The 27,450-nt window shown below is 42.8% G+C and overlaps 1 protein-coding gene across 14 annotated transcripts in view; it reads left to right on the top strand.

Annotated features, from left to right (window-relative positions):
- The window catches only part of SEMA6D (semaphorin 6D), a 478,544-nt gene extending 452,941 nt beyond the window's left edge, over positions 1 to 25,603 (top strand). For 5 of the 14 annotated variants that reach the window (XM_087821690.1, XM_087821678.1, XM_016211208.2 and 2 more), the window contains 18 exons: positions 11,315 to 11,477; positions 11,867 to 11,978; positions 12,536 to 12,596; positions 12,716 to 12,778; positions 12,887 to 12,988; positions 13,222 to 13,312; positions 13,757 to 13,876; positions 14,569 to 14,657; positions 15,387 to 15,604; positions 15,715 to 15,846; positions 16,139 to 16,294; positions 16,379 to 16,552; positions 17,318 to 17,458; positions 17,554 to 17,631; positions 18,012 to 18,112; positions 18,498 to 18,554; positions 20,039 to 20,206; positions 21,909 to 25,603. In XM_087821690.1, coding sequence (XP_087677816.1) covers positions 11,369 to 11,477; positions 11,867 to 11,978; positions 12,536 to 12,596; positions 12,716 to 12,778; positions 12,887 to 12,988; positions 13,222 to 13,312; positions 13,757 to 13,876; positions 14,569 to 14,657; positions 15,387 to 15,604; positions 15,715 to 15,846; positions 16,139 to 16,294; positions 16,379 to 16,552; positions 17,318 to 17,458; positions 17,554 to 17,631; positions 18,012 to 18,112; positions 18,498 to 18,554; positions 20,039 to 20,206; positions 21,909 to 23,197 — 3,261 coding nt within the window. In that variant the 5' untranslated portion in view covers positions 11,315 to 11,368 and the 3' untranslated portion in view covers positions 23,198 to 25,603. Of the gene's footprint in view, positions 1 to 11,300; positions 11,478 to 11,866; positions 11,979 to 12,535; positions 12,597 to 12,715; positions 12,779 to 12,886; positions 12,989 to 13,221; positions 13,313 to 13,756; positions 13,877 to 14,568; positions 14,658 to 15,386; positions 15,605 to 15,714; positions 15,847 to 16,138; positions 16,295 to 16,378; positions 16,553 to 17,317; positions 17,459 to 17,553; positions 17,632 to 18,011; positions 18,113 to 18,497; positions 18,555 to 20,038; positions 20,207 to 21,908 lie in introns of all 14 variants that reach the window. The other 9 variants (XM_087821699.1, XM_016211204.2, XM_016211222.2 and 6 more) reach the window with 9 other exon arrangements.
- Positions 25,604 to 27,450: the final 1,847 nt, after the last annotated feature.

Below are 27,450 nucleotides of genomic sequence, written 5' to 3'. Positions count from 1 at the left end.
CTGTCTTTGTTTTTCTTTTGTGATTGTACAAGGTTCCTATGTTTTATATTTTCCCAAAGCTAGTCTTCATCTTTATCTCTTAAGAAGTTGATGTGTTTTGTCATCTGCCTGGATAGCAGATTTTCTCTGCCTAGAAACGTGCTCATCCTCTCATTAGTCTCTTGTGTTATTTTCACTTTAAATGAAGACTGCTTCTAGGACGATTTAACTTTAAAATGTTACCTGATTTGAGTAAGGGCGGACAGCCAAAAATTTGTAGGCATGTTGTCACTAGGATTTTGCTTCCCGGAGCCATGGTTCTGATCAGAGGTTAGTTTCTGGGATCTCTGTTCAGTTTGCTTAGAATTTGACAAAGACAGGTTCGGTCTTGTTTTGTGTCCCTTCCTGCCCAGTTCCTTTTAAGTTCAGTTCCTCTTTGAATTATTGATATTTGTCCAGAAGCATTGAAAATTCAGACTTAAAGTGAAAGTCTTCAATAAGAGCTGCTTTAATTTTCAGGAAACTCCTTTAAATAGCCAGCCTTCCTCATGTATGTAAAATATAATTAAAATAAGTACAATTGACCCAACTTTTCAGAAAACATTGGTTATAAAAACAAGGCCTTAATAAAGAACACAACCAGCTCTGGACCCCACCATGTGCCCTTTTCTCCTTTCCATGGTATCTACTGCAACTTTTCTTTCTTGTCTCTTCTGTCTAAATCTAGCTGCATAAATAAATAAATAAATAAATCATATAAATGTATTCATACTGGCTTATATTACACTCTAACACTACTTACTTTATAACTGAAAAAAAGGCCATCAGCCAAAGAAAAGAATTTCCCATTGCAGAATCTCCAGCATCAGCCAGCCATTGGGCAAGCTGGTTTTTATTTTATTTTTGTTTGTTGGTAGTGGGGAGTCGAGTAGGCTTCCTTTTCTGCCAGTCCCATGTGTCCTGCTCTTTACTCTGAGGAATGGCTCTACTTCCCTTTGTTCTGGGAAAGCTGCAGAATGGGCAGGAATATCAGTGGGAGGTGACAGAAATCACTTACTCCTTTGGCCTGTGTTGACCATCTGTCCTGCATCAAAGAGCACTTTGTTAATGATGGGTCAGTGTGAAAAGAGGCATCTGCTGCTGATTGTAAGAACCTCTTGGTTTTGCAGCACCTGGAAACCCATGGACTGGAAGCTACTGAGGATTGTGTGCCAATGCCGTAGGAAAACAGTGGCAGGCTCAAGACTCTAGGTGTTTGGGGTGATGGTGGAGAGGTCCTCGTGATGTGGCACCTGTGCCACGGCTGAGTCTGGTCATGTGTACTACTTCATTTATTTCTTCTTCTGTTCATTAAATACTGACTAAGGACCTCCTAGGTGCCAGCACCTATGCTTGATGCTGGAGATAAAGAGAGTGTGTAAGATGTACTCTCTTCCTCGAGCAGCCCAGTTTGATAGAGCAAATGTGACGATAAGTAGTATCGCTTGGAAGTGATGAGTGCTGTCATGGAAGCATTTCCATGGTATCATAGTATGATCAGCCATCCTAGGGAGCAGTACGGCTGAGGAAGAGGGATCTGGGGTAGGAGGAAGAATGGGAAAGGGGAGAAGCCCAGGGATGCTTTGAGCTAGTAAGTAGACAGTTCCCAGGAAGGGCATTTCAGAGAGAACAGTGTATACAGAAGAGGCTGCTTTGAGGTGGGGAAGCAGTGGCAGCTGAGGCAGAAGCTGGCAAGAGTTAGATTGTGGACGACCTTGTAAGTCTTGGAAATGAATTTGGACTTTATCATATAGGGCTTCGGGAACCATGAAACAGTTCTTAGACAGGGAAGTAACATTATACTATTTGCGCTTTGGGAAGATCATTCTGGCGGCTATGGGGGAATGAGGTAGAAGTCTAGGAAAGCAGAAGCCAGTCAGGAGTGGGCTCCAGAAAGGTGACGAGAAAGAATCAGCTGGGCGCACTGACAGATTGGAAGGAGGATAATGGAAGGGAGGGGCCTAGGAGCACTCCCAGGCTGAAGGCTTAAGCTACTAAGGATATCAAAAATATCAACAGCAGTATTAATAATAGCTGTAACTATTGGATCCTTACCAGGCTCAAAGGGGTTGGCTACGTGCTTTACATAGATTATTTAATTGAAAATTCATAACAATATTAGTGCTATAATTATCTTCACTGTAGGCAGGAGAACTTGAGACTTTGAGAAGTAAAGTGACAGACATGTCCAAGGCCCCATGGCTGGTAAGTGATAGTGCTTGAATTTGAACCCAGGCACTCTGAGCTAGAGCCTGTGCTCTGTGGGAAATTCAGCAGGAGGACAAGTCAAGGCAAAGTATCTTAAGTTCCTTTTTGCTGCTTGTGTTTTACTGAGATCAAAATATCGAGTGAATTGGGCAGCTGGATCTGGAACTGAAGGCTGTGGTCTGTGCTGGACATGTGGAATTGGGATTCCTCAGTGAATTGGTGGTAGTAAAGAAAGTGGGTGTAATGTTGGGTGAATCTCAAAAGAGCCAAGAGGGAACCATCAAGAATCACATGTAAGGGTGTGTGTGTTCGGACAACTTTGGGAAGATTGCTGCAAAGGAGCAGCTAGAGAGATGAGATAATTATGAAAGTCAAAGGTGAGGTTTCAAGATCTGATGGAGGGACAAACATAATTAAATTCCTCAGGAAAGTGAAAGAAGATTTAAAATGAGGATTGAGTTGGTTTTGGCAATTAGGTGGTCGATGGGCAAGAGCAGAAGTTGGACTGAAGTGGGTTAAAAAATGTTTGTAAAAGTGAGAAAATGGAGACAATGGGCTCAGACTCGGAGAAGTTGATGAGAGACAGGGAGATAACAGTGGCAACCTCAAAAACAGGAAAATACTATTTGCTATGGGGGCCACTGGAGATGCTGGTATGTAGGTGAAGGAGAAAGAAACTGAGAAGCAGTGGCGGTTACACAGGATGTTTATCCGAGTAGGTTGGGGAAGTAGGATTCTCCCTTCCAGCTCTCAGAAGGAGATCATGGACTCAAAATGAAAAAAAGTATTCTTACACTTTCAATTTACCCACCTTTTATTGTATGAAGAAATTCAAGCCAAAAAGGTGAAGTGACCCATCCATGATCACACAGCAAGCCCATGACCCCAGATCTGGTACCTGGCCCCTGTCCTCTCCTGCTGCCATTGTCAGTGGGAGAAGAGTCCTGAGATGCTCCTCATGGTTCCGAGTTCCCAGTCCTCCCCAGTGGCTCTCCCTGCTCCCGCAGAATGCACGTCCTTCCAGATTCTGATGTGTCAGCAGGGCTTCAGCCCTGTGGAGGAGGAGTCAGAGAGCTGCTGTCATTTCCTCAACATGCTGTTGGTCAAGGTTGTGTGTGGTTGATTACAAAGTGTCATTAACAAAGCAGTGCTGGAAGCCTCTTTGTCTCACCTGAGCACCCACGTTCCCAGAGGGAGGAAGGGTCTCAGAGTTAAGAGTCTTTCAGCCACCTCTTCCTGGTCCAGAGTAAGGGAGGGTATATTTGTTCATACACAGCAGCTGGTCCCCAGGCCTGTGTGCAGAAGAGGGTGGGGTGGGGTAGCAGTAAAGATTCCTTCAGTGGGAGAGCCGATGCTCTCCCAAGAGACCTCACCAGCCGAGTCACCTGGTGAGCCTGGATGCGTGGTCTCTCTTCACACTGATCAGAAGGGCCCTTGCCTCAACTTTGCCTGTGGGTCTTGTGGAACTCGCATGTATCTAGTGGTGGTTCATCATCCCATTTCACTTTCTTATACTCCAAAGGTTATGCTGTCAGCCTGGTTATCATACCATTCTGATTAAATGCTGATGTTGAGCACTGATTGAAATCCATAGCCCTACAGACAACACATGCCTTGAATTTGGACATGTGACCCTCTGTCTTGGTGGGCTCCAAGGAACAGCAATTAAGTCATTTCTCTTTGCTCTTTGTCAATCTACCTAAACCCATTGCTTGCTCCTGTTGTATTTGGTCTCGTGAGATTCTCAGGTGGTGGGCCTGTAAGTCCTTCAACTCCAGGGGCTGTCATTCCATTGACCAAAATGCTAACCGTGTGTCCTGGAATTTCATGGACTATGGAGTGAATGGTGCCCCTCATGCTGCAGAGGGGCAAATAGTTGTACCCCCATTCTCTTTTGGGGTTCATTGCACTCTCAACTAAAAGAATGAATGCTTTCTGGGAGTAGGATGCCCACCTTCACTGGGTCTACTGCCCTCTTTTGTTGTCGTTTCGTTTGTTTAACAATATTAAGTAAACCTAAATTACACAAGAGTCCAAAATGCTAATCCTGTCCTGAGAGATTCTGCAGGGCTTTGATGATTCAGGGCACGTGACTAGTTCTTTGGTTTATTCCTTTCTCCACAGTTCATTCACAGTTGTCTGAAGTATTGACCACTGTGAGACATGCTTGCCCCACGGGACTGAGAAGAAGCTTCCTTAGGCTCTGAAAAATTAAGAGGACTTAACCAGGCCAAGGACGGGAGAGAAGAACAGCCCAGAAGGAAAGTAGGAGAAAAGGCTTGGTGAAAGTAGGTGGCATGACACATTCCAGGGCCAGAAACAGAGCCAGGGTGCTAGAAGCACAAGTAGAGATGGAGAGATGCTCAAGATAAGCCTGGAGAGGGAGGCAGGACTCAGAGCACGTAAGGCTACATTACAGAGATGTGGGCTTTCTCCTAAGAGTACTAAGAAGTTACTGGAGGATTATGAGATTGTATGATGACGCTTATGTTCTAAAAATGGTAATTCTTGCTTCATCTAGAAAGTGATTGGGAGACAAACCAGGGACAGACAGAAAGATAGGTAAAAGGGCAGAAGACTATGGTATAACAGAAGGGAAGGAAGGCAAGTGTTTTAAAAAGCTGTGGACACTCAGCTTGTGTCTAGAGCTGTTGAGCAATTACTTGAAACTGGACTGCTGCATTTAATTACCTGGAGGCCATCAGTGACTTTATTGAAAGGCGATATTGAGAGAGAAGCTAAACAGAGGAAGTAGAAGAATCAGTAAGAGGTAAGGAAATGACAACAGTTGAGAATAAAAAAACTGTTTTTCAGTGTCTTTGAATGGAAGGAAAGAACTAGGTGGTAGCTGGAGGAGGATCTGGGCTGAAAGAGACTTGGGAAATTTAAGTGCTGATGTATAGTATTTAATCAATACAAAGGTATAGAATATTTAGGGAGAGAGAAATATCGATGTTTTCTTCTGTTTCAGGAAATACAGAAGAGTTTGGGTTTAAACACATGCAGAGGAGTTGTGGAGTGAAATCTTCTCTTAAAAGAGGAGAAAGGAAAAGCTAGATGAAGGTGCAGATAAGTTGATGTATTTGGTAACTGGAAGGGGGGTGTGGAGGAAGTTTCTATCTATAGCTTTTATTTTCTATGTGAAGTAGCTGGGGGTGGAGGATGGCAGGAAGGAAGATTGCAGTAGAGTAAGGAGAGAGAACTGATTAGGGCCTTGAAGAAAATGGAAGAAATTTAAACTTACTGATTTGGGGAGTGAGCAAATCTAGCAGAGAAACATAGGATCCCCAGAGTTTTAGGAGTGCTAGCTGTAGTTGGTGATCAAGAATTCTGTGATATTACTACCAAATTGCCCCAGAGTGTGGATGTCTTCACTAGTGCTCAGCTGCTCTGGGGCGGGTACAGAAGATGAATAGCCGAGTTCATCCAAGGTAAGAACTTTGCAAGAAAATCTGACACAGAGGCAAAAGATGAGGGAATCCAGAGTATAGGCAAATGTATTATTGAAATGATTGACTATGGACTATTACATGTAAAACTGATAAAGTTGTATGTCAAGATTGGGGAAGACTACTGAATTAGAAGAAGGGCGAGCAGTTAGTAGAACAGAAGGCTCCGATGAGGATAAGCAGTCATGGTAAAAATGATCGGACAAGCAGGTTGGAAAAACAGGAGATGGGGATCAAAGCATTTAATGCTTGATTATATGGTTTCTAAGGTGAAGAAGCTATAGCTGATAACAAGTCCCAGAGTGGAACCATGCGCTGGGCCTACTAAAGTCTTTGAGTTGTCTTTCTTAAAGAAAGTGACTGGGAAGTTATCAGCTAAAAGGAGAGGCAGAACGTCAAGTAAGCAAATATTTTTTCTGTAAGGTCATGGAAGCTCAAGGTCGAGAAGAATCATTGGGAAACTGGGAAGACTTAGCTCCACTTTCAGATCCTGAGGTAGATGGAATATGAGTCTAAACAGCCTCTTTTTGAGAAGTGGCCTCTCCAGAAGAGAGCGAGAGGAGAGCTTTACAAGCAGCAAGGTATCTTTCTGGGTTCTTTGGCCTGGGGATAAAGTAGTAGGTCTACTCCATTTCTGAGTTTTCATTTCCTTTGAACTAAGATAGCTGTTAGGGAGGCAAAGACTATATACCATTTTCTCAATCTGGGATTCATTAATTTCAAATGTGGGCACTGTGCTGTAACAATAAAAAGAACTTGCATTAACCAATCCTATACATTCTCCTGCTTAAAGAATCCCTTTTAGTGTTTCTTTTAGTTTGGGTCAACAAATCTCTCAGTTTTTGTTTGTCTAAGACATCTTTATTTTGCCTTCATTTTTGAAGAATATATTCACTGGTAATAGAATTCTGGAAATTTATTTTTTTTCTGCACTTTAAAAATGTCACTCTTTGGTTTACTGGACTCTGTTGTTTCTATTGATAAGTCAGCTGTAGTATTCTTCTCTGAAGGTAATCTATTTCAACTCTCAACATTTTTTTTGTCATTGTGTTTAGCATCTTGACTATGGTGTGTTTAAATGTGTTTTTCTTTATATTTAGAAGTTCTTAATTTCTTGAATGTGTGACTTACAGTGTTTTGTCAGCTTTGAAAAAGAATGCAGCCATTATCTTGTTAGATATAATTTCCCCTTTCCCTCGCCCCGCCCCCCTCAGGGATTCCGGTATGTTGGATCTTTTCACAAGATCCTTATATGTCTCTTACCCTCTTACCTGTTTTGGGGGGGTTGTTTTTTGTTTGGTTTTTTTGCTCTCCATGTTTCTGTCTGGTATTTTCTACTAACCCATTTTACAGTTGACAAATCCTCTCTTCAGCCACAAGAAATATGTTGCCAAAAAACATATTTTAAGAAGCTTTGGTTATTGTGCTTTTTAGTTATATAATTTTCATTTAGTTTTTTTAAATAGATTCCATTTCTCTGTTAAATTCTCCGTCTTATCATCTTTTTTCTTGGACAAAATAAACACAGTTGTTTTTTTTTTATCTATGTTGAATAACTCTAATAGCTGGGCTATTTCTAATGCCTTTTTTTTTTCTTTCTTAGTCTTAGTTCTTGGAATGTTTAGTAATGGCTGCTTGAATGTTGTGTGTTTTATTAAAAATTGTAGTCTCTGGATGTTATTTTTCTCTAGAGAAGATTCACTTTATCTTTTGTGCAAGTAGCTAGGGTAGGAGGAGATAACATCTATCTATAGCACTTAGCTTATCAAGTTAGAGTTTTTGTAAGGTTTGGCCTATCACAAGCTTGCCTTTTCTCCTTGGGGTACAGATGGTCAGAGGCCCAAATGAGAGCCTTTAGACATTTACTAGAACTCCTCCTTCTTGGTCGGTCCTAAACTTGAGACTGCCAAACTTCTGGCTTTTCTTCATCTTTATACAGTTTAAGAATTAGCAAATCCCATAATGTGAAATCAAGTGCCGAGTGTGGGGTTCATGTCCTTCCACCGCTCTTTATTAAAGGATCCTGCCACTCAAACTCTGGCGGTCTTGGTAGCTCTGAAACCCCTTTAAGAGCTTTCCTAATTGTAATTTGGCTTTACCATAATATAACAGTCATGATAATATTCACAAAAATTTACTAGAGATTTACTGTGGACTAGGTTCTATGTTAGATGTTTTATATACATTATCTCATTTAATCTTTAGAAGAGCTTATGAGGTAGGAAATGTAATTATTTCTATTTTACACTTGAGGAAACTGAAGCTTAAAGAAGTCAAGTGTACTGAAACAAAGCCAGGAAATAAATGGCACAAGTAAGTTTGAATTCGGAATATTCTAACCCCAAGGTCTGTGTTCTTTTCCAACATTTTGTCCTGCCTCTTAACTGGCCCTCTTTCAACATAACATAGTTTCATGATTTTACTGAGTCCGAGAATTCTGAGATTCTTCCTTAAATAAGGTAAGAGTTATGTAGACCGAGGGGGTTTACATGCAAATAAATCTCCTTCCCCGGTACCTTTCTCTAAAGTATTTCTAGATCCTTCCCTTCCCTGCTCAGCCTTACTTAGATATATATTTTACATTAAATACTTCCATTTATAATTCCTATGGCAACTCTAAAAGTATTTCTTTTTAAAAATAAGGCTTTATGCAGGGCCAGGAAGCAATTAGTGGCGGGGCTTTATTTTTGGAGGATGAGATTGGTGGGGGCGGGGTCTGAGGAGAAAATGCTTTCTGCCGTGTCAGATGAATGAGTTATAGGAAATGATAACTCAGCCAGCGGCTTGGCACTTGCCAGTGAGTCAGCGCTGAGTCCGTCCCCAGGCTCCATGCCGGAATCCAGCTGGGACAGACACTGTTCCCGGTGAGGCCCGCCCTGCCCTGCTGTCTGGGGCACCCAGGCTCTGCCCACATGACGCAAACTGTTCCGTTACCTGTCCTGGTGGAGAAAGAATCACAGAACCATCTTCTTGTTTTCACGCAGTTGTTTCTGAATTTCTTCAGGATTGACTGGTGTGTCTTAATTCCGCCCCTGATACCCTGCAGAAACATCCAGAGACTTTACTTCCAGAGAATGAATTTTGGAATTAATGTCCTAACAGAATTTGGTTCTTAGGGCAACATTTTTGTATTTTTATCAGCTTACCAGGGTATTTTTAAGTGGCAAAGCAATGTGGAAAAGCAAGACAGGAAGATGCCGCTTCAGGAGAAGTGGTAGGTTGAAAGAGGTCACTTTGCCATGACTGAAAAGAGGTGCATGTGGCAAGAAGACTAGAACCAAGTCAGCACAGTTGTTGGGTTAGGACGGTAAGAGTGTTGGGTTTTGGTTTTTTTCCTTGCGTTTCCAAGTTTGGTAAGGGCTCAAGCTGTGAAATTTATTCTAAAAATAATGCTTTAGTATTTTAAAATAACTATTCATTTGTGGGGGGAGAATTGGCGAATAGCTTTAATATTTTACGAGATCTTTTTCCCAGACCCTTCTCAGACTCTTAAAGCCGACTTGGTCTTATGCGTGACGTCCAGGAGGGGATGGGTGACGAGGCCCAGCTGCTGAGAACCTGCATATGCCAGGCACTTAGTTCCTTGTCACCGTGTGGAGAAGGTGGCATTATCCACAAACTAGAGAGAAGGAAACTGATGCTCGGAGAGATGAAAGCACTTCTGCTGGGTCAGTCAGCTAGTCGGTGACGGCGCTGCATCCAAGTCAGAGCGCCGGCACCGTCCACACTCTTTCAGCCGAGTACAGAATGATGCTGCCCCAGATCCCGCAACTTACTGCTGGGCTAGCGATCCGTTAAGAAAAGTCGTATTGCAATGTTCTCTTGTTTTGTAAAACTGGGGTTCTAAAACTCACATAGACTTGGCTTTGACTCTAGTGAAAAAGAGAAATATTGAAAGCATTGCATAGGATGCATGTGCATCTGCGGTTTGACATTAAGAAGATAAAAGGGCCCTCCCTGGTTTGGCTCAGCGGTTAGAGCGTCGACCCTCATTCTGAAGAGTCTCGGGTTCGATTCCGGGCAAGTACCTCCATTGCAGGCTCCATCCCTGGCCCCGGTTTGGGGTATGTGTGGGAGGCGACTAATCGATGTGTCCCTTTCACATCGAAGTTTTTACCTCTCTCTCCCTTCCACTCTCTCTGAAAAGCAATGGAAAAAATGTTCTCAGTTGAGGATTAAAGAAAAAAAGAAGATGAAAGGCATAGGAAGTACCTGGCTGAGTGGTTGGACTCCCCCGGAATGTGAAGCGATTCTTATCCTCTCCCTAAAGTTCTTAGATGTATGAAGCTGAAGATAATTCTTCATGTTTTACTGTTCAATACAGTAGCTGTAAGTGACAGTTTTGGTTGAGGAAGGGATGGTATTTTTGTAAAGTGGAACATTTATAGTCCCACAAAAATACCCATCCTGTTGGCCCAGCAGGGCCCTAATTTATTTTTTTAATAAAAGGATACCATTTAAAGATTTTTAAAACTTTTGACAGTTAATATTATACAATTAATACTGTAAGCTTTGCTGAGATACTGACATATAACCTACTACACGTATGTAAATGTACAACTTGATAAAACTTAACATATGCATGCACCTGTGAAACACCACTTCAATAAAAATAGTGAATGTATTCATCACCCCAAAAAGATGTTTTGTAATGCTGTACTTTTGAAGACAAAACCCATAATCTAATTTGGTGAAAAGAGCCTGGATGGGGACTCAGGTGATCTGAGTCAGGACTCTAACTCTTTTCCTAAATAGCTCCATGAAATTCAGTGAGTCCCTTAATTTTTCAAGCCCTTAGTTTTCTCATCTGAAAAATAAGGAGGTTCGACTAGATGGTCCCTAAGGCCCCCTATGACTCTAAAGTTCAATAAAGCTAAGAGGACAGGCGTACTTAGGGTATTGGTTTGTGTCCAAATGGTTTTATGTAAAAATGTCGACATCCCCAGTGGTCTGGCAGCAGCTGTGCTGTTTCATCCCTGCCCTGCTTTGCTTGATTGATTGATCGTGAAATCATTTCATTTCTTTTAATTCTCTTTCACCCTGATTCAAGGTCATTCATGTGGCGGCTTTCGTGTTGGTGTTACTAAGCTTGGGGAACTGTTCTACTTAAGAATTTAGGGCCACGGCTTGAGTAACGCTGGGAATTTGGCAATGCCTGAAGCAAAGATCAGATGAGGGGAGACAGGACCATCAGCTCCCCGGGTATTTGCGAGGCAGCCTGGACATCTTATGAGGGGCAGAGGCAGGCTGTACTGAATTGTGTTTCAGGGCTGGGGCAGGGAAGCAGATTGGAGTTTAATTAAAATTCTAATCCCAACATTGCCCATCTTCTCGCCAATTCAGCAGCCAGCATTTCTGTTTGTGGTTCTGGGGATTTTGCTATGATGACATCCATAGTTACCTCAAAAACTCTTGCAGATTTGCCTAAAACTTCCATATGCTCACCAGATGCTGTCATCAGGCCTGGCACACTGCCATCTTCTGCCTGTGTTTTCAGAGATACCTCCTTCACCAGGGCCAGGGCTCCTGGGGGGAGGAGGGCATTGGAGAGAGCTGGTGGTGAAAACTGAGCTGATTACAAATAAGAAAACAGGTTCATCACAGCATAGAGGTCTTTCCAAACAGTTTCTGTTTTCTAGGTAGCTAAGTGGGACTTCTGAGGAGGGGCTGCTCTGACTTGACCTTGGCCCACCATGAGGTTCCTCCTGCTTTGTGCCTACATGCTGCTCCTGATGATTTCCCAGTTGAGGGCAGTCAGCTTTCCTGAAGATGATGAACCCCTTAATATTGTTGACTATCACTGTAAGTAATCTAAAGAACATCCTCCTTTTCTAAGAAGGAAGCTGTTTTGGTTTTGATTTTTCTAAATGTATTCATTTTTAGAAAGAGAGTTTTATGTGCCTTAAAAATGTTTTGCATATTAATGTATCCATAACTGTGTTCAGAGACAATGGGGACAGTTTTGTTGGGGGCTTTTCTGAGACAGCCCATATATAGGTTATATATTTTCAGTTTAAAGAAAAAGACCATTTGCTGACATTTACCGTCTTTTATTCATTTATATTCAAGACCTGAAGAGAGGAATTTAGTTAAAACCCCTCTACAACTAGTATATACAGCTAATCAATGCTGTCTATTGATTCTTTAGCTCCATAATCCTGACTGATGGTTTAGCCCATTTTTACTTGCAGATTCAAGGCAATATCCGGTTTTTAGAGGACGCCCTTCAGGCAATGAATCGCAGCACAGGCTGGACTTTCAGCTGATGTTGAAAATTCGAGACACACTTTATATTGCTGGCAGGTAATTTTCCTCTCGTTGGTTTATTAGATTAAAATTCTTTTCTCTCGTGGTGCTTGCATTAATGTATCTAGTTCATGAAAAACTAATATGTGATTGTGATCAAAAATTGCAAGTAGCCAAAAATATTCACGGTGAAGAGTCAGTGTTGTGTGCCAGGAACAAAATACAGAGCAGCAACCTTCGGCGGTGCTGTTTTATTACCGCCATCAAGAAATCATACGTCCTTCTTTATTCTTAAAGCAGTGGGGGGAAAAAATATTTCTTTATTCTTTTTTAACTTGGAATTATTTGAGCAAATATTAGAAGTATGTCTATGCTAATGCAAGTAGCAGTTTGACCCACGCCTGAAGAGAAGAGCTTGCTTTGCTCCCTGACCACAGTACTGTATAAAAGCTTCTCAAAAATGAAAAAGTCTCCTTTGTTGACTTTGTTGGAGACATAGAAAATCCAAATGATCTCCAAAACACAATAAAGGCAGATCTGTAAAAATAAAATAAGAAGCAGCTTAACAGTTTTATGCATCCACATGCGATGACTTACTGCCTTATTTCCAACAGGGATCAAGTTTATACAGTAAACTTAAATGAAATCCCCAAAACAGAAGTAATACCGAGCAAGGTAAGCTAGTGCAGTTGGCAAATTTGCTTGCATTCCCTCAGAACTTGGATCATGCCCCCCTCCCCTCCCAGAATTTGCACAGTTAAAAATTGAACTTTGGTTTTGCTTCGTTCGTGCAGAAGCTGACATGGCGGTCAAGACAACAGGACCGAGAAAACTGTGCCATGAAAGGCAAACATAAAGTAAGTAAAACCGACCGGTGCCTGCTACATTGAGTCTTCCTGTGGTCTTGATCCCACAATGTCAGCAAATGGAATGTCTAATATTAATGTAATTATTACTTTCTTTAGGATGAATGCCACAACTTCATCAAAGTATTTGTTCCAAGAAACGATGAGATGGTTTTCGTATGTGGTACCAATGCATTTAATCCCATGTGTCGATACTATAGGGTAAGTATATTTTATATGATGTGCTTCTTTTTCATCAATTTTTCTTCCTTCACTCATATGCTGTCAAAGTTGAATTCTTTCTGCTATAACGGAGTAATTTGTTTTATCTCTAATGCGATGGAAGAATAGAGACAGAATTTTTCAAATAGAGTTTCAGTACAAATAAAGCAGTATTGCTTTCAAACAGGTACATTGAACAGATGTGACACCATCTATTTATTTTTCTTTTGTAGTTGAATACCTTAGAGTATGACGGGGAAGAAATTAGTGGCCTGGCACGATGCCCATTTGATGCCAAACAGACCAATGTTGCCCTTTTTGCTGGTAAGATTCTTTAGCATAATGAATATAAATGATTAATGACATTGAAGGTGCAAAAGGAATTCAAAGAAAGAAAAAAAGTTCATAACTAGGATAGCTACCCCAGTATAGGTGTTTCAAAGCCTAAAAGCTATGAAAAAATTTTCCAAAAAGAATTAAAAGCGAGCGTATTATAATACAGTGTTCTGACACTTGGTTTTGTTCTTAACTAGGCCAGTGACCCTGAATAAGTTGCTTAATGTTTTGATGCTGAGATTCCTCATCTGTAAAACTAGGTAATATTATTGGCCAACCTGTCCTAGGTTGATTATGAGCATCAGGTTTAGCTCTATTTCTCTGTGTAGGGATAACAGGTGAAAGCACTCCAAAGAGCACAACACACTACGTAGGGCAGCACAGTACAGGGTAATTATGGTTATTTTACTCAAATTATAACTTCGGTTTCAGATGGGAAGCTGTACTCTGCCACAGTGGCTGACTTCTTGGCCAGTGACGCTGTTATTTATCGAAGCATGGGCGATGGATCTGCCCTTCGTACAATTAAATATGATTCCAAATGGATAAAAGGTACCTTTGAAGAGCAGTGTTGTGGGACTGCCAAGGGTAGTGGGATGGCCAAGTGGGAACAGGTGCCCTGGGCATCAGGAGATTCCGTGCACGACTTTATATTGTTTATTTACAGCAAATGTAAGCTGCTTTGGTTGTGAACAGGGGCATTGACAAAGAATGAAGAGACCCATAGCCAAGGCAAGAAAGTAGATTCATCTAGGATTTGATCTTAGGTCACTTAAAAAAAAAAAGCCATTTCAGTGTTCCAGTTAGCCAAACTCAATGCACACAGTACTCCTTGCCCACTTTCATCTACTTATCCTGAGAAGGTAACAGTGAAAGTCGATTAGGTCATATCTGCAGAATCATTTTGTTCTTTAGAGTCTAGAAATCAAGATTTTTTTTTTAATTCTCAGAGTAACAGGTTTTCTTCCCTAGTTAAATAGGTTAATGAAAAATCTGTTGAAACAAAGACCTTTGTTGTGGTTCAGTTCCCGGTAGGCTTTTTACAGCCCATTAGCTGACATTAAAGACACCGCGTTCCCTGGAGCTTCAGCTCACCCATGTCGGGGCTCCAAAAACTCATCGGCGTGTCCAAGTTCCCCTTGGCTTGAATGTAGCTACGTGACATCTGTCAGTCATGCCTAGCAGTCAGGGTCGTCTGCTAATTGATCTACCCTTTAAGAACCAGTTTGTCATTTTTCTTTCAGAGCCGCACTTTCTTCATGCCATAGAATATGGAAACTATGTCTATTTCTTCTTTCGAGAAATTGCTGTGGAACATAATAACTTAGGCAAGGCAAGTATACGTGCTTGACTTGTGTTGTGGACTCGTTCTGTATGGACTTGAGCCCACATTGGTAGAGACATGGCCCTTGCCTGCGCTCACTGCGTTTAGAGCCAAGAGAGGGGAGTAACTTATCATGAGAATAATTGCTGGAAAACACCTGAACAATGGCATGGATGGGGACAGCAGCCTTGGGCCCTGAGAAGGTTTCATGTTTCCTGTCTCTGCAGAGAGTGCTGTAGGGGCACCCTTGAGCTCTGGATGCTTCCTTAACTCTTTAGCAATCCATTGATAGTTTCTGTTTCTCTGTGTCGGAGGCAGGGTGGAAAGTAGAGGACCTTGTTCAATTTGGGTGCTTTGGTAGAAGCTCCTATGAGTTCAAAGTATTGCCCCCGCCCCCCCCAGGTTTAAGGATGTGCCAGGTTTAAGGATGGCACATTTCACTTGCAATGTGAGAAGCAAACTGAGAGAGAAAGTGCGGGAATGGTTTCCAGCCAGCGAGGCAGTTCAGTAGGTCACTTCTTAGGGAGCTTTTTGGCAGAATGAGAAGCTGGCCCTTTTTTCTAATAGGTAAGCCTAGTTTACATTCTTAGTCTACAGATCCCTAGAGAGAAGACAGCTAGATTCTTTCAAACCAGATATATCTTTAGCATTTCTTGTCCCTCCCATATGTAGCGGCTTTTGGTTTTCATTCCCCTTCCATGCTCACAACCCCCTTGCTCTGCTTGGTCCCTTGGGCAGGCTGTCTATTCCCGTGTGGCCCGCATATGTAAAAACGACATGGGTGGCTCCCAGCGGGTCCTGGAGAAACACTGGACTTCGTTTCTGAAGGCTCGGCTGAACTGCTCCGTCCCCGGAGATTCTTTTTTCTACTTTGATGTTCTGCAGTCTATTACCAACATAATACAAATCAATGGCATCCCCACAGTGGTCGGGGTGTTCACCACACAGCTCAACAGGTGAGAACAGATCCTTGGCACCTCAAAAGGCCTTCTGTCCTTGCTGGTGGGACCCACGAAAGGGCCCCCTTGTTGCCTGATGGTTTTCCCATGGTTTTCCCCCTTTTCAGCATTCCTGGGTCTGCAGTCTGTGCATTCAGCATGGATGACATTGAGAAAGTATTCAAAGGACGATTTAAAGAACAGAAAACTCCAGATTCTGTTTGGACAGCAGTCCCTGAAGACAAAGTACCCAAGCCAAGGTAAAGAAAAATGACGAAAAGGGATTTCTGTCTTTCACAAAACCGCCTGGCCCCCAGAAGCATCCATCCTCAGTCTCCCACGCTGGGAGGGGCCCCTGGGCAGCACAGACAAAAGTCCGTCAACACAGCCCCATGAGCCTGAATGCGGAGCACCCGCTGGAGTCGGGGCGCTAGCATCGCTCCTTGGGTGTCGCTCACTGTTCTTTTTCTCTAGACCTCTTCTTTCAGAATGGACACTTACTCCTTAGATACAATTTCTGATGCGGAAAAAAACACACTGTTTTCCTTTCAGGCCTGGCTGTTGTGCAAAGCATGGCCTTGCCGAAGCTTATAAGACCTCCATCGATTTCCCGGATGAAACCCTGTCGTTCATCAAATCGCACCCCCTGATGGACTCTGCCGTCCCACCCATTGCAGAGGAGCCCTGGTTCACCAAGACTCGGATCAGGTAAGCCGGTGCGGGAAGGGCGGCCCCCTGCCACCCACCCCGCCTCCTGGCGTCGGCCCCCACTGAGCGCTCGCCTCCCGGCAGGTACCGGCTGACGGCCGTGGCGGTGGACCACTCGGCCGGCCCCCACCAGAACTACACCGTCATCTTCGTTGGCTCAGAAGCTGGCGTGGTACTTAAAGTTTTGGCAAAGACCAGTTCTTTCTCTTTGAATGACAGCGTATTACTGGAAGAGATTGAAGCGTACAACCATGCAAAGTAGGTTTATTTTACGAGAATGCTCTTCGGCACTGCTCAGAACTTTCCGGAGTTGATTCCATCCGGTCATTTCCTTTCAGCCCTCTAAATTAGCAGTGGTTTGGCAAATTAGCATTTTGGGTTTTGGTGTGTGTGTTTTTCTCATGGAAGCAAATCCTGGCTTTGTTTTCTTCCTGAGTCCGCTGGGGCTCGGAGGTGGGCAGTTGATGAGTTTAAAAATAATCCAGCCCTTGTATTTCACCTGTGGAAGGCGAGAGCATTGTAGATAAATTCGGGGATGCTACAGGCCGCAGGCAGTTGCAAGCACACACACACAGAATACAGTTCTTCCAACCCATGGACATAAAAGAGTATTTAGGCCATTAAAACAGACAAGAAATAAATGAGAAAAATGAGCAAAAGAGACTAAGGAGAAACATCTAGCACAGGAAGATTTAAATGCATTAAAACATTATGCTTGTTTACCCCCTAGAGACCAACATGGTCTTCATAAATATAATTCCCTTCCATCATCAGAGTGGGAAAGCAACCTTAAAACACCCTTTATCGAGCCTGAAATTTAACCAACCATGCAAAGCCATAGAAGGTGAATCACATAATTATTACTTCGCAAACTACACACTTGCCTGGTTTGCTACCAAGAATATTCCTTAAGACCTCCTCAGCTCTCAGTAATTGCCAAAGCCAAACCCCACTTGCCTTGTATCATTCATGTAGCTTTTGACTTACTAAACAGACGGCTTCAAAACGTATCCCTCATCCTAGGTGCAATCCCGAGAATGAGGAGGACAGAAGGGTCATCTCATTACAGTTGGATAAAGATCACCACACTCTGTATGTGGCATTCTCTAGCTGCGTTATTCGCATGCCCCTCAGCCGCTGTGAGCGTCATGGATCGTGCAAAAAGTAAGCTGATGATTCTGTTCCGACCCTGGTTCTTGCAGCATTAAGACCTTTGATGATGAGAAGATCCAAGTTATGTTCTGTTTGGTTTTGTGCAGGTCTTGTATTGCATCTCGAGACCCATACTGCGGCTGGTTAAGCCAGGGGACCTGTGGTAGAGTCACCCCGGGGATGCTGTAAGTACACTGTCACATTAGCCAAGATCTCCACATCTGTTCCTATCTTCCCCCTGGGTCTGTAAAGCTAGAAATTGTAGAAAACTTCCAATAAACTACTTTTATCCCTCCTGCCCCTTTTTTGGTGTGGGAGAAGTTTAAAAAAAAGGGGGAAATCTGGAGCTGTGAAGGAGAAGGGAAGATTAGAGACAGTGTATTACCTGAGGGAATAGGCCATTCTCTTCTGTTCTCTTAAACATTCCAGCTAGCAGACGTTTAGCAGGAACACTCAAGCTTGCAAGCTGTGTTGAAATGCCCATTTTTTTCTCTCTGCCCGTTCTTACTACTAATCGATTTGTGTTCTTGGTTCTGCTCTGGTTGTCACTTGTGTTCCTATGAAGGCTGTTAACCGAAGACTTCTTTGCTTTCCATAACCACAGCGCTGGAGGATATGAACAGGACACGGAGTCCGGCAACACGGCCCACCTAGGGGACTGCCACGGTACGACCGAATCGCCCTTGCCCCCCTCGCGCTTCTTTTTGACCACATTTGCACGTGAACATTATTTTACAACCAGCCTTTTAATGACTCAGGACACATACCACCTAGCATTTAACTTAAACTTCGCAAAAGCTGAGCTGTTTGGTCATGGGGATACGTTAGAGAAGAATCTTACTTTTTTTTTTTTTTTTCTTAGAGAATCTTACTTTTTTTTCTTCACCATTTACAATTTTGTAGGAAATCTAGAGAAAGGTAGTCTAACCAGTAGGCTAGTCTTTTAATTTATAGCCTTTTCTTTTGACTTTTTTAGTTAATTGGAATTCATAAATTTTTGCTTTCTTTTGGTTACTTTTTTACTGATTACTTGTTCCTTTAATTCTTTTAGAAATTTTGCCTACTTCAACTACACCAGATTACAAAATATTTGGCGGTCCAACATCTGGTTAGTTTTTTTAATTTTTTTGAATTAACTACCTTTTCTTTCCTTCAGTTCAGCATTTTCAGCCCCTTCTCCCCTCCTTTTGCGCAGTTTGGCAGCCCTTCATTTTTGTGCTTTGACTCATAATCCCACTGATGGTACCAAAAGACTTTTTCTTATTCAGCACTTCACCCTGTGGAGCATGTTAACAGCCCATCATTGGCCCAGGCACATCCTCTAAGGAAAATCAAACGGGGTCACATAGATGCATTCCAGCTGCACGCGGCCACCCAAGCTTTCTTCTCACCTGTGCATCGTGAATGTTGCCTCTGGCCATCTATAGTTAATGGATGGCAGAATTTCATTATTTTCCCCCTTCTCTCCTCACCTTTCCTCAGACCTAGTAAACAAATACACATTTCCCCAAAATGTGTATTTATACATCTTAGAGATCTTTTTTGAATGGTTTGCGGTAATCTTGGGAAACTTGGAATGTTGCGATCTCAGTGGTATGCAAAAGGCTCCTGGTTGAATGAAGCTGGTTTCTGATGTATTGAGGTGCTCAGTGGGCTCCCCACGTCCCTCTCTCTGTATGTGTTTTGGAGTCTTCATCTGTGACCATTACACCAGTCTGAATTGGGATCTCTGGAGTTTTAATCTAAAATCACATGCTTACATTTTTAAGGGAAAATCTGTTTGGTGGGAATCAGTAATAGACATCTAAGAGGTTAAGTCACTCCCAATCCTAGTGCTGCTTCTAAAACTCCCCAGCAGTTTCATTCTTTGGGGGAGGAGGGAGGAAAGGGATGGTAGATCTTAAGCCTCAGAACATCCTAATTCAGTTTGTAAATGCCGTTTCTTTTTAAGAGTTGCTGCTAACTCTTTGGAAGAAACTCCCCGGGCATTTTGGAAGGCACGGGCAAGATTCATCCCAGCTTCAGTGCTTTCCCGTGGGCAGTGAGCCCTCAGTGCAGTGAATAATCTACAGATGGACAGGGGTCCCCGGCAGAGCAGGACAATGTAGGCAGAGCTGCTTCATCAGGTCTCAGATCCTGTGTTTACACGGACCTACCCAGGTGCTCCATTTAGGTTCCCCAGGGAAGGATAGACAGTCTCCAACTGTCTATGAAAGTGCTTGAAAAATATACGCAAAAAGAAATGAAATGATGTTGACTCACAAAAGGATGGAAAGCATAGCAATTCATCTTTGAGATTTCTATTATCTTTTCCATGAGTGTCATTCCTCGCCCCAGGGGCTTCCATAGGAGCATTTTGAGTATGTTTAATTTTGAAATCAGCTTAATATAGCTTTACTGTTCATTTTTAGTTTTTAGTTTTCCCTTGCAAGAAAAGGATTTGGTGTAGGCTCTCTGTGAATGGGTTTTGATGAAATCCTAGAACTGGTTTTCTCCTAAAATTGACTTCAACTGTACTTAAAAATGCAACAAACCAGTCAGAAAAATTTGCTGACACTACCCACATTAATAAAAATCTGTTTGCCACCACAGACATGGAGGTATCTTCATCTTCTGTTACCACAGTAGCAAGTATCCCACAAATCACACGCAAAGTGATTGCTACCTGGAGACCTAAACTGACGAGCTCCCGGAAATTTGTAGTTCAAGATGACCCAAACACTTCTGATTTTACTGATCTTTTATCGGGTATCCCAAAGGGTAAGCCCTCACCAGGGAAGTCATCTCTCAATGAGTGGAAACCTGATTCCTAATATCTCTGGAGCCTAAGGACTTAGGGCTCTCCAGAGGCGAACCAGAGAGGAACTGCTGTCCGTATTACTCCCGCCTCCACTGGCCGCAGTCACTTTGGTTTTCTGTGTTTAAACTGGAGTGTATTGCTTAAAAGATGAAAGAGGTGGAAAGCTGTTAAAGAAAGAGTGGTGAAACAGCCACTCAGACAATCTAATCTGTTGATTTCTGTGTGAAGAAGCTGGAGACTTCTGGATATCAGAGAATTTCAAGGGTCCCCCAGCCACATCAAAAAACAAATCTCATTCATTGCAAATACCCAGATATCAGATATTTTGCCTAAGAGATGTTCCCAGTCTTTTGTTTAGCTACAGTTCAAAATACAATATGAAAAGGATATGTGAGGTGCTAAGTTGCTTGAATGCCACAAGCAATCAAACATAGCAGCCCATCATAGAAGCAGCTATAACATAGCTGCCTATGGAGTGGGCTTATTAGATATGTTACTCCGGGGGGTGGGGGGGGATCTATTCTTTAGTACTTACTAAACTATGGGATCAGGTTTCCAATCAGTTTCTATGACTATACATTGTCATTTATGATTTACACCTTTTTATTTTGCTTTTATATATTTTCACTGTAAACAATTTTATCATCATTTTTCCTGCTTTGTTTTCTTTAGTTAGTACCATTTCTACCTTTATTCTTTGTCTTTCAAGATGCCACTCAATCTCATAACCCTGGACGTTGATTAAAAATGACTAATGTTCGAAGGCCTTGGTACTAACCTAAAACAGCCAAACCTTCAGAATCACTCTGACTTACCTTTTTCTGGGATAGCTGTGTTTATAGCATGTAACAGACTTGGATACCTCTTAAACTAACATTTCCTTGGTTGACTGTTAGATGTCTGTGGTTGCATTAAAAATCCCAATAATTAAAACTAATTCACTCTTCTTCTAGTCTAACTTAAATATTTCTAAATATCTCAAGATATTTGAATTATGTTACTTAACGAATACAAAGTATATTTCCTTAGACTGTTTAGATTTCTTTCATAGCAGGCAGTTCAAGAGTGCTTCACCCCAAGATGGAATGGAAAAAAAAATCAAAGCAAATATGAAAGTCTATATTTGCAGCTAACAATGACCAAGCAGGTGCTTTTAGTTTGTGAACAAGTTACATGTTTTTATTCCAGTTAAGGAAGCATAATTAGGTTAGCATAATGTATATTTATGACAATTTATACATTTCCCTAATCCTAGCAGCTGCCTTTTAATCCTGATTTATGAATTAGGAGAAAACCATGAGATAAAACATTTTGTGAGTTTAAAACAGGCCATTTAGAAAATATACACTTTCTAATTCTAATTTTTAGGTAGAAACTCTTAAAATTTCTAGTGTTATATAACTACTATTTAAGAGGGGCTGGGGGGAAAAAAGGAATAGAGATGAAGAGATTAGAGTTATCTTGGCATTTGCAGCAATCAGATGTCCCTGGGGATCTTATTGTGATTAAAGAGGAGAATATATATGGAACTTTAGAGTCTACCTGACCCCCCAAGCTAAGCATGTAGACCATGAGGTAGTGTTGGCTCAGTGGAAGCCATTTGCCGGCTAATACTGTTCTCAAGAGCACCTCGCTCAGACTCTCTCCCTGTGTCTATTGCAGGTGTGCGATGGGAAGTCCAGTCTGGAGAGTCCAACCAGATGGTCCACATGAATGTCCTCATCACTTGTGTCTTTGCCGCTTTTGTTTTGGGTGCGTTCATTGCAGGGGTGGCCGTGTACTGCTACCGTGACATGTTTGTTCGGAAAAACAGAAAGATCCACAAAGACGCAGAATCTGCCCAGTCGTGCACAGACTCCAGTGGGAGTTTCGCCAAGCTGAATGGCCTCTTTGACAGCCCGGTGAAGGAATACCAGCAGAATATCGATTCTCCCAAATTGTATAGTAACCTGTTGACCAGTCGGAAAGAGCTGCCACCCACCGGAGATACTAAATCCATGGTAATGGACCACCGAGGCCAACCTCCTGAGCTGGCTGCCCTCCCCACACCTGAGTCCACACCTGTGCTGCACCAGAAGACCCTGCAGGCCATGAAGAGCCACTCCGACAAGGCCCACAGCCATGCAGCTTCAAGGAAAGAAGCCCCCCAGTTTTTCCCTTCTAGTCCTCCGCCCCACTCCCCGTTAAGTCATGGGCATATCCCCAGTGCCATTGTTCTTCCTAATGCCACCCATGACTACAACACGTCCTTCTCGAACTCCAATGCTCACAAAGCTGAGAAAAAGCTTCAACACATCGACCACCCTCTTACGAAGTCATCCAGTAAAAGAGATCACCGGCGTTCTGTGGATTCCAGAAATACCCTCAATGATCTCCTAAAGCATCTAAATGACCCAAATAGTAACCCCAAAGCCATCATGGGAGACATCCAAATGGCCCACCAGACCCTCATGCTGGATCCTGTGGGCCCTATGTCTGAGGTCCCGCCCAAGGTCCCTAACAGGGAGGCATCGCTCTACTCTCCTCCTTCAACCCTCCCCAGAAATAGCCCAACCAAGCGAGTGGATGTTCCTACCACTCCTGGAGTCCCAATGACTTCTCTGGAAAGACAAAGAGGTTACCACAAAAACTCCTCCCAGAGGCACTCCATATCTGCTATGCCTAAAAACTTAAACTCACCGAATGGTGTTTTGTTATCTAGACAGCCTAGCATGAACCGTGGCGGGTACATGCCCACCCCAACAGGGGCGAAGGTGGACTACATTCAGGGAACGCCAGGGAGTGTTCACCTGCAGCCCTCCCTCTCCAGACAGAGCAGCTACACCAGTAATGGCACCCTTCCTAGGACGGGGCTAAAGAGGACACCGTCCTTAAAACCTGACGTGCCACCAAAGCCTTCATTTGCTCCTCAGACGACCTCTGTCAGACCACTGAACAAATACACTTACTAGGCCTCAAGTGTGCCGTTCCCCATGTGGCTTTCTCCTGTCCATGTTGTTGCGAGGATGATGTTGTAAGGGTACCTTCAGATAAGAGACTCACTTGTCTTTTAAGAGAACCAAGTGGCCAAAGAAACTCTTTCTCACTTTGGCAACATCAGAACTTGCCACATGTAGCTACTGCAGCGAGGCTTCTATGTACTTGCCTGGAAACAAAGGAAGGTGCTGGCCATTCCATTTCTTTTGTTTGAAGCTGAAGAGAGGTGTAGCTCTGAGGGGCTACCTTCCCTGGTGTAAAGAGCTGATACAGTACGCAGGAGAATCTGTGAGCAAATACTTGAAAATGGGTTCAACTTAGACTGCCATTATTATGTGTGGTCTTCCCATTAAATGTGAACATTTTACTATGTATGCATTCACCTTGCCTCTTGCACAAATGTCAGAAACAACGGTTATGTCTCAAAGAAACAAACTTGTAGATTACCAAACAATTTGCTAAAAATTCAGTCTTTGACCCAAACTGTAGCATTTTTTTTTTTTTTTTCACATGGGGCAATTTTTTCAGGCCACCAATGAACTGTGTTGCGTGTGTGTGCGTGCGTGCGTGCGTGTGTGCGTGTGCGTGCATTCTGTACCCACTAGGATGTGTTTAGGTGCCCATTGCATCTTTTTGTGCTGTGGAGTTGTTTACATTGAGCATGACTGAACAAGAGACTCCTTCCCACAGCAGTCCGTTGGGTTGGGCTTTGAGAAAGGAATGAAGCGAAGGCTGATTTGACCGTCAGTATGATTGACTTACGGGGCACCCAATGCCAGAATGTAAGAGTTCTAAGTCATTTTGTGCTGCTATTCATTAAAACTTCTATTTTGGTCTTGCCAGCTTAAGGAGATAGAGATGTTAAGAGGTATCCTTGATTTATCCAACAGTATTCAGTAGTAAAACTTACCTGTCCACTGTGAATCCAAGCCTGAGTCACTCTGTTTAACCTTGGACATACTGATAAGGTTTTATTTTGGTTGTGTTTGGTTTTTCCCGTGTAGTAAAATTTCTCTTCCTTTAACTCCTCCTACCCCCGAGACTTAAAATTAAAAAAAAAAAGACAGAAGAAGGAAATGAGAAAAGAATTGTAATTGGCTTAACAGACAGCCTATGAAAACCTAACAGTGGTGCAATCACGTCGTCTGTGTCGTGTCATGTGAGAATTTCCTCCTAAGTCATGCAGGTAATGACAGTAGACTGTAAATATTCCACGTGCGTTTACCTGAATCTGTGCATTTTGTGCCTTACTCATGAGAATGATAGAAGTACTAAAATATGTCAAGTGTTTGCAGTATAGCACATCATTTACTGAGTGCCAGTTGTAAATGTTTTTTCAACCAGCACCTGAAAAGACTTTTTAAAAAAATCATAAAAACAACCTAGAACAATTAATTGTAAAACAGTCCGCCCAGATAGCAGCATTATGTCCTTGCCATGATAAACATTCCACTCCTGCTTTCCTAAGGATGAAACAGCGATAATGTGAAATCAAATGAGGTTTCCCCGGTAATGGGACACCTGCGGAGACCATAGTCATTTATCTGTAGCTTTGCAGAAGCCACGTACAGTTGTTGATGGGCGATCCCAACGACTGTTTCGGTTACGATGCTGCACATCACACTGTGGTTGATCGACCCTAATCTAGACAGTATCAAGGCAGAGGAATGCTCCTGACTTTGTCAGACAAATAAGTTCGACTGATTTCTTGTGATAATGCTGATGATATACATTACTTGGGGGAGGATGGGTGGCAGAAGGCTGGAGCATTTTTATACAAAATGTAGAATACCGATGGTACAGTTATTCTTTTCTTTTGAGGATATTGTTTTATAAAGAACGTGGTTCCCTGAGATCTCTGGAACCTCAAAAGCTAAAACTTCTGTTCTTGACACACTTCAGCTTTGCAACTAAAATATTACAGATTAATAATAAATTAAACCAACCAATGATAAACACTACCCAGTCCACCGCCGACAAGCGTGTTTGAATTCACCTGACCGATATTAATCCCGGCGTGCGGAAAACGGAGCAGTAACGGTGTGATTCCCGGGTAACATGTAACATTGTGCTGCCTTGTCGTTTGTGATGTGAGTTCTTCCAGTATTTATGTTGAGATTTCTAACATTAAATCTAGTCTCTATCCTGTTAATTTAATTTTTAAATGCTTTATCCATTTGTGCAAAGGTAAACACAGATTGTATCTTTTTTAATGTTACGGCATAAAAAGTAACCCTAAAGTGAAGTGGCTCTATACTGTTTTATAGAGTACTTTAACATGTATAGATATCTTGTAAACTTGTATTGTGGATGTGTAAATAATATGTACTTTGGGTTTTTAACACCGCATGTAAAGTCAAAATAAACTATATAAATCATTATTTCCTGCTTGTTGATATTGAAGAGGTTTAACAGACCATATTTTTGAAATAGTTTTCAGTCGACACCAGTGAGAGTTTCTTTTTAAAAAAATCTACCAAATATTCTTGTCTGGAATAGTTGCTACCCAGTCAGGGTTACACCACCGTTCTCTTCTTGGAAGGCTGATGGTGATGGGCAGGGTCCTGAAACGCTGCGAAACGATTCCGAAAACCAGATGAACTGTGTTGCATCAACAGCCAGATGCCGCAGGGCAGACATCGCGGTGGCTCACCCGTCCTCATATCTGGCTCAACAGACATTTTTAAAATTCATGATTTGTATTCCCACATTTTTCAATGTCATTTTAAGTCCAAAATTATATCTGGCTTACCGGATTTCCTTGAGCACTTCCTGCTACTTGGTATATGGCATTTCTCAATTCTATTGTTTTAACTGAAGAGAACATATTAATAAATACCGTCCCCAACTATTGAAATGGGAGGTATAATTATGATTCCATTTCGTTCTTCCCTTAGCGTGGAATGAGTTCTTGGCTGCTGTCATCGGCTCTTGTGGCTGTTGAGGGTGTCACACTGCTTCTGGGAGAGACAACAGGAGCGTTGGCAGCAACCCCTGCCCTCGGGTCCAGCTGCTGCTCCTGCCGGAGCCCATCGGCACCTCTTCCATGGCCACATCTTTTCTGAGAGCCCCAGCAGCATCTCTGCAGCAGAAGGTGCCGTATTGTCTTGGTCCTTGTTCTCACGATGACATCTAATGAGGGTGCTAAGTTTCAATGTTAGTTCATCGTATCAGGGGCCCTTTTTCATTCCTCTCATGGCATAGTCTAGTTTAGAGACAGGAGGAAGCGTGCAGGAATCCTTTCATGAGAGAAAGGCTGCCGGAAGGCCGATTTGCCCCTTGCCACAGCGACCACAACAGCCGTGTGGACAGCAAGGCCGGGGCGCCACTAGTGGAGGAGCCTGCCTGGCGCTCGGCGCCCTGCCCCCACCGCAGGAAGTCCGTGAGCCTGCGCCCCCTGCAGTGCCGGGGAAGCGGGTGGGGGCTCCCTTCTCACCAACGTGCCGAAGTCCACTTGTAACTTAGAATTTAAACGAATGAAGAAAGAGACAAGGGAAAGTTATCTCCATCCTGTTTCCTTCTGGGCTTCTTGAGCTTTGTAATCTCATTTACATTCTCTATTTCTATGAAATGGGTGTTTATTATACCTTATGACCATTGCCCCAGGTTTCCTGGGTTCTTCGATTTTTCTTTCTCTTCTCCCCTGATGGACAGACTTAACTGTTTTCAATTGTGGACATCTTGGATGATGTAATGAATGCTACAGACTGAGCAGAACTTCACTTTTCAGGAGATTTACAGACCCCTAAAACTATGACTCTTCAAGATAAATACTTCAATGTCCTTTGGGAGACGTTTTCATAAGGAAGACATTGTAAAGGCACAAATTAACTAGGACAGGCCACCTGTTCTCTGGGTCCAGAAATCCCATTGATTAGGCATTGAGGTTACTCTGGAGTGTGGCAATTTTGAAGCCAGGTGGGACACTGGAGAGGCTGGTGCAGGCTGAGAGGAAAGGGCAGGCTGACAAGCAAGGCAATGACCTGGTGGCAGAGGCACCAGGAGAAGTGACCTTCCTGCCATCTGAGAGAGGCCAGCCTTCTCCCCTCCGCAGCTCACCTTCTCCCTCTTTGTCAGAGGAGGGCCAAGAGCAAGGTGTCCAAAACAGCCCCTGTCTGGGAACAGGGTTCTAATCCTGACTCCATCACTCATCAAGCAACTTTGTGGCACTATAGCTCTTTCGACTTCAGTTTTCCCATTTTTGAAAAGAGATGGTTTGACATCCATA

The sequence above is a fragment of the Miniopterus natalensis genome, chromosome 1 (assembly GCF_054644295.1).
Source record: "Miniopterus natalensis isolate mMinNat1 chromosome 1, mMinNat1.hap1, whole genome shotgun sequence".
NCBI classification, from domain to species: domain Eukaryota; kingdom Metazoa; phylum Chordata; class Mammalia; order Chiroptera; family Miniopteridae; genus Miniopterus; species Miniopterus natalensis.
This window is presented reverse-complemented; position numbering and strand designations above follow the sequence as displayed.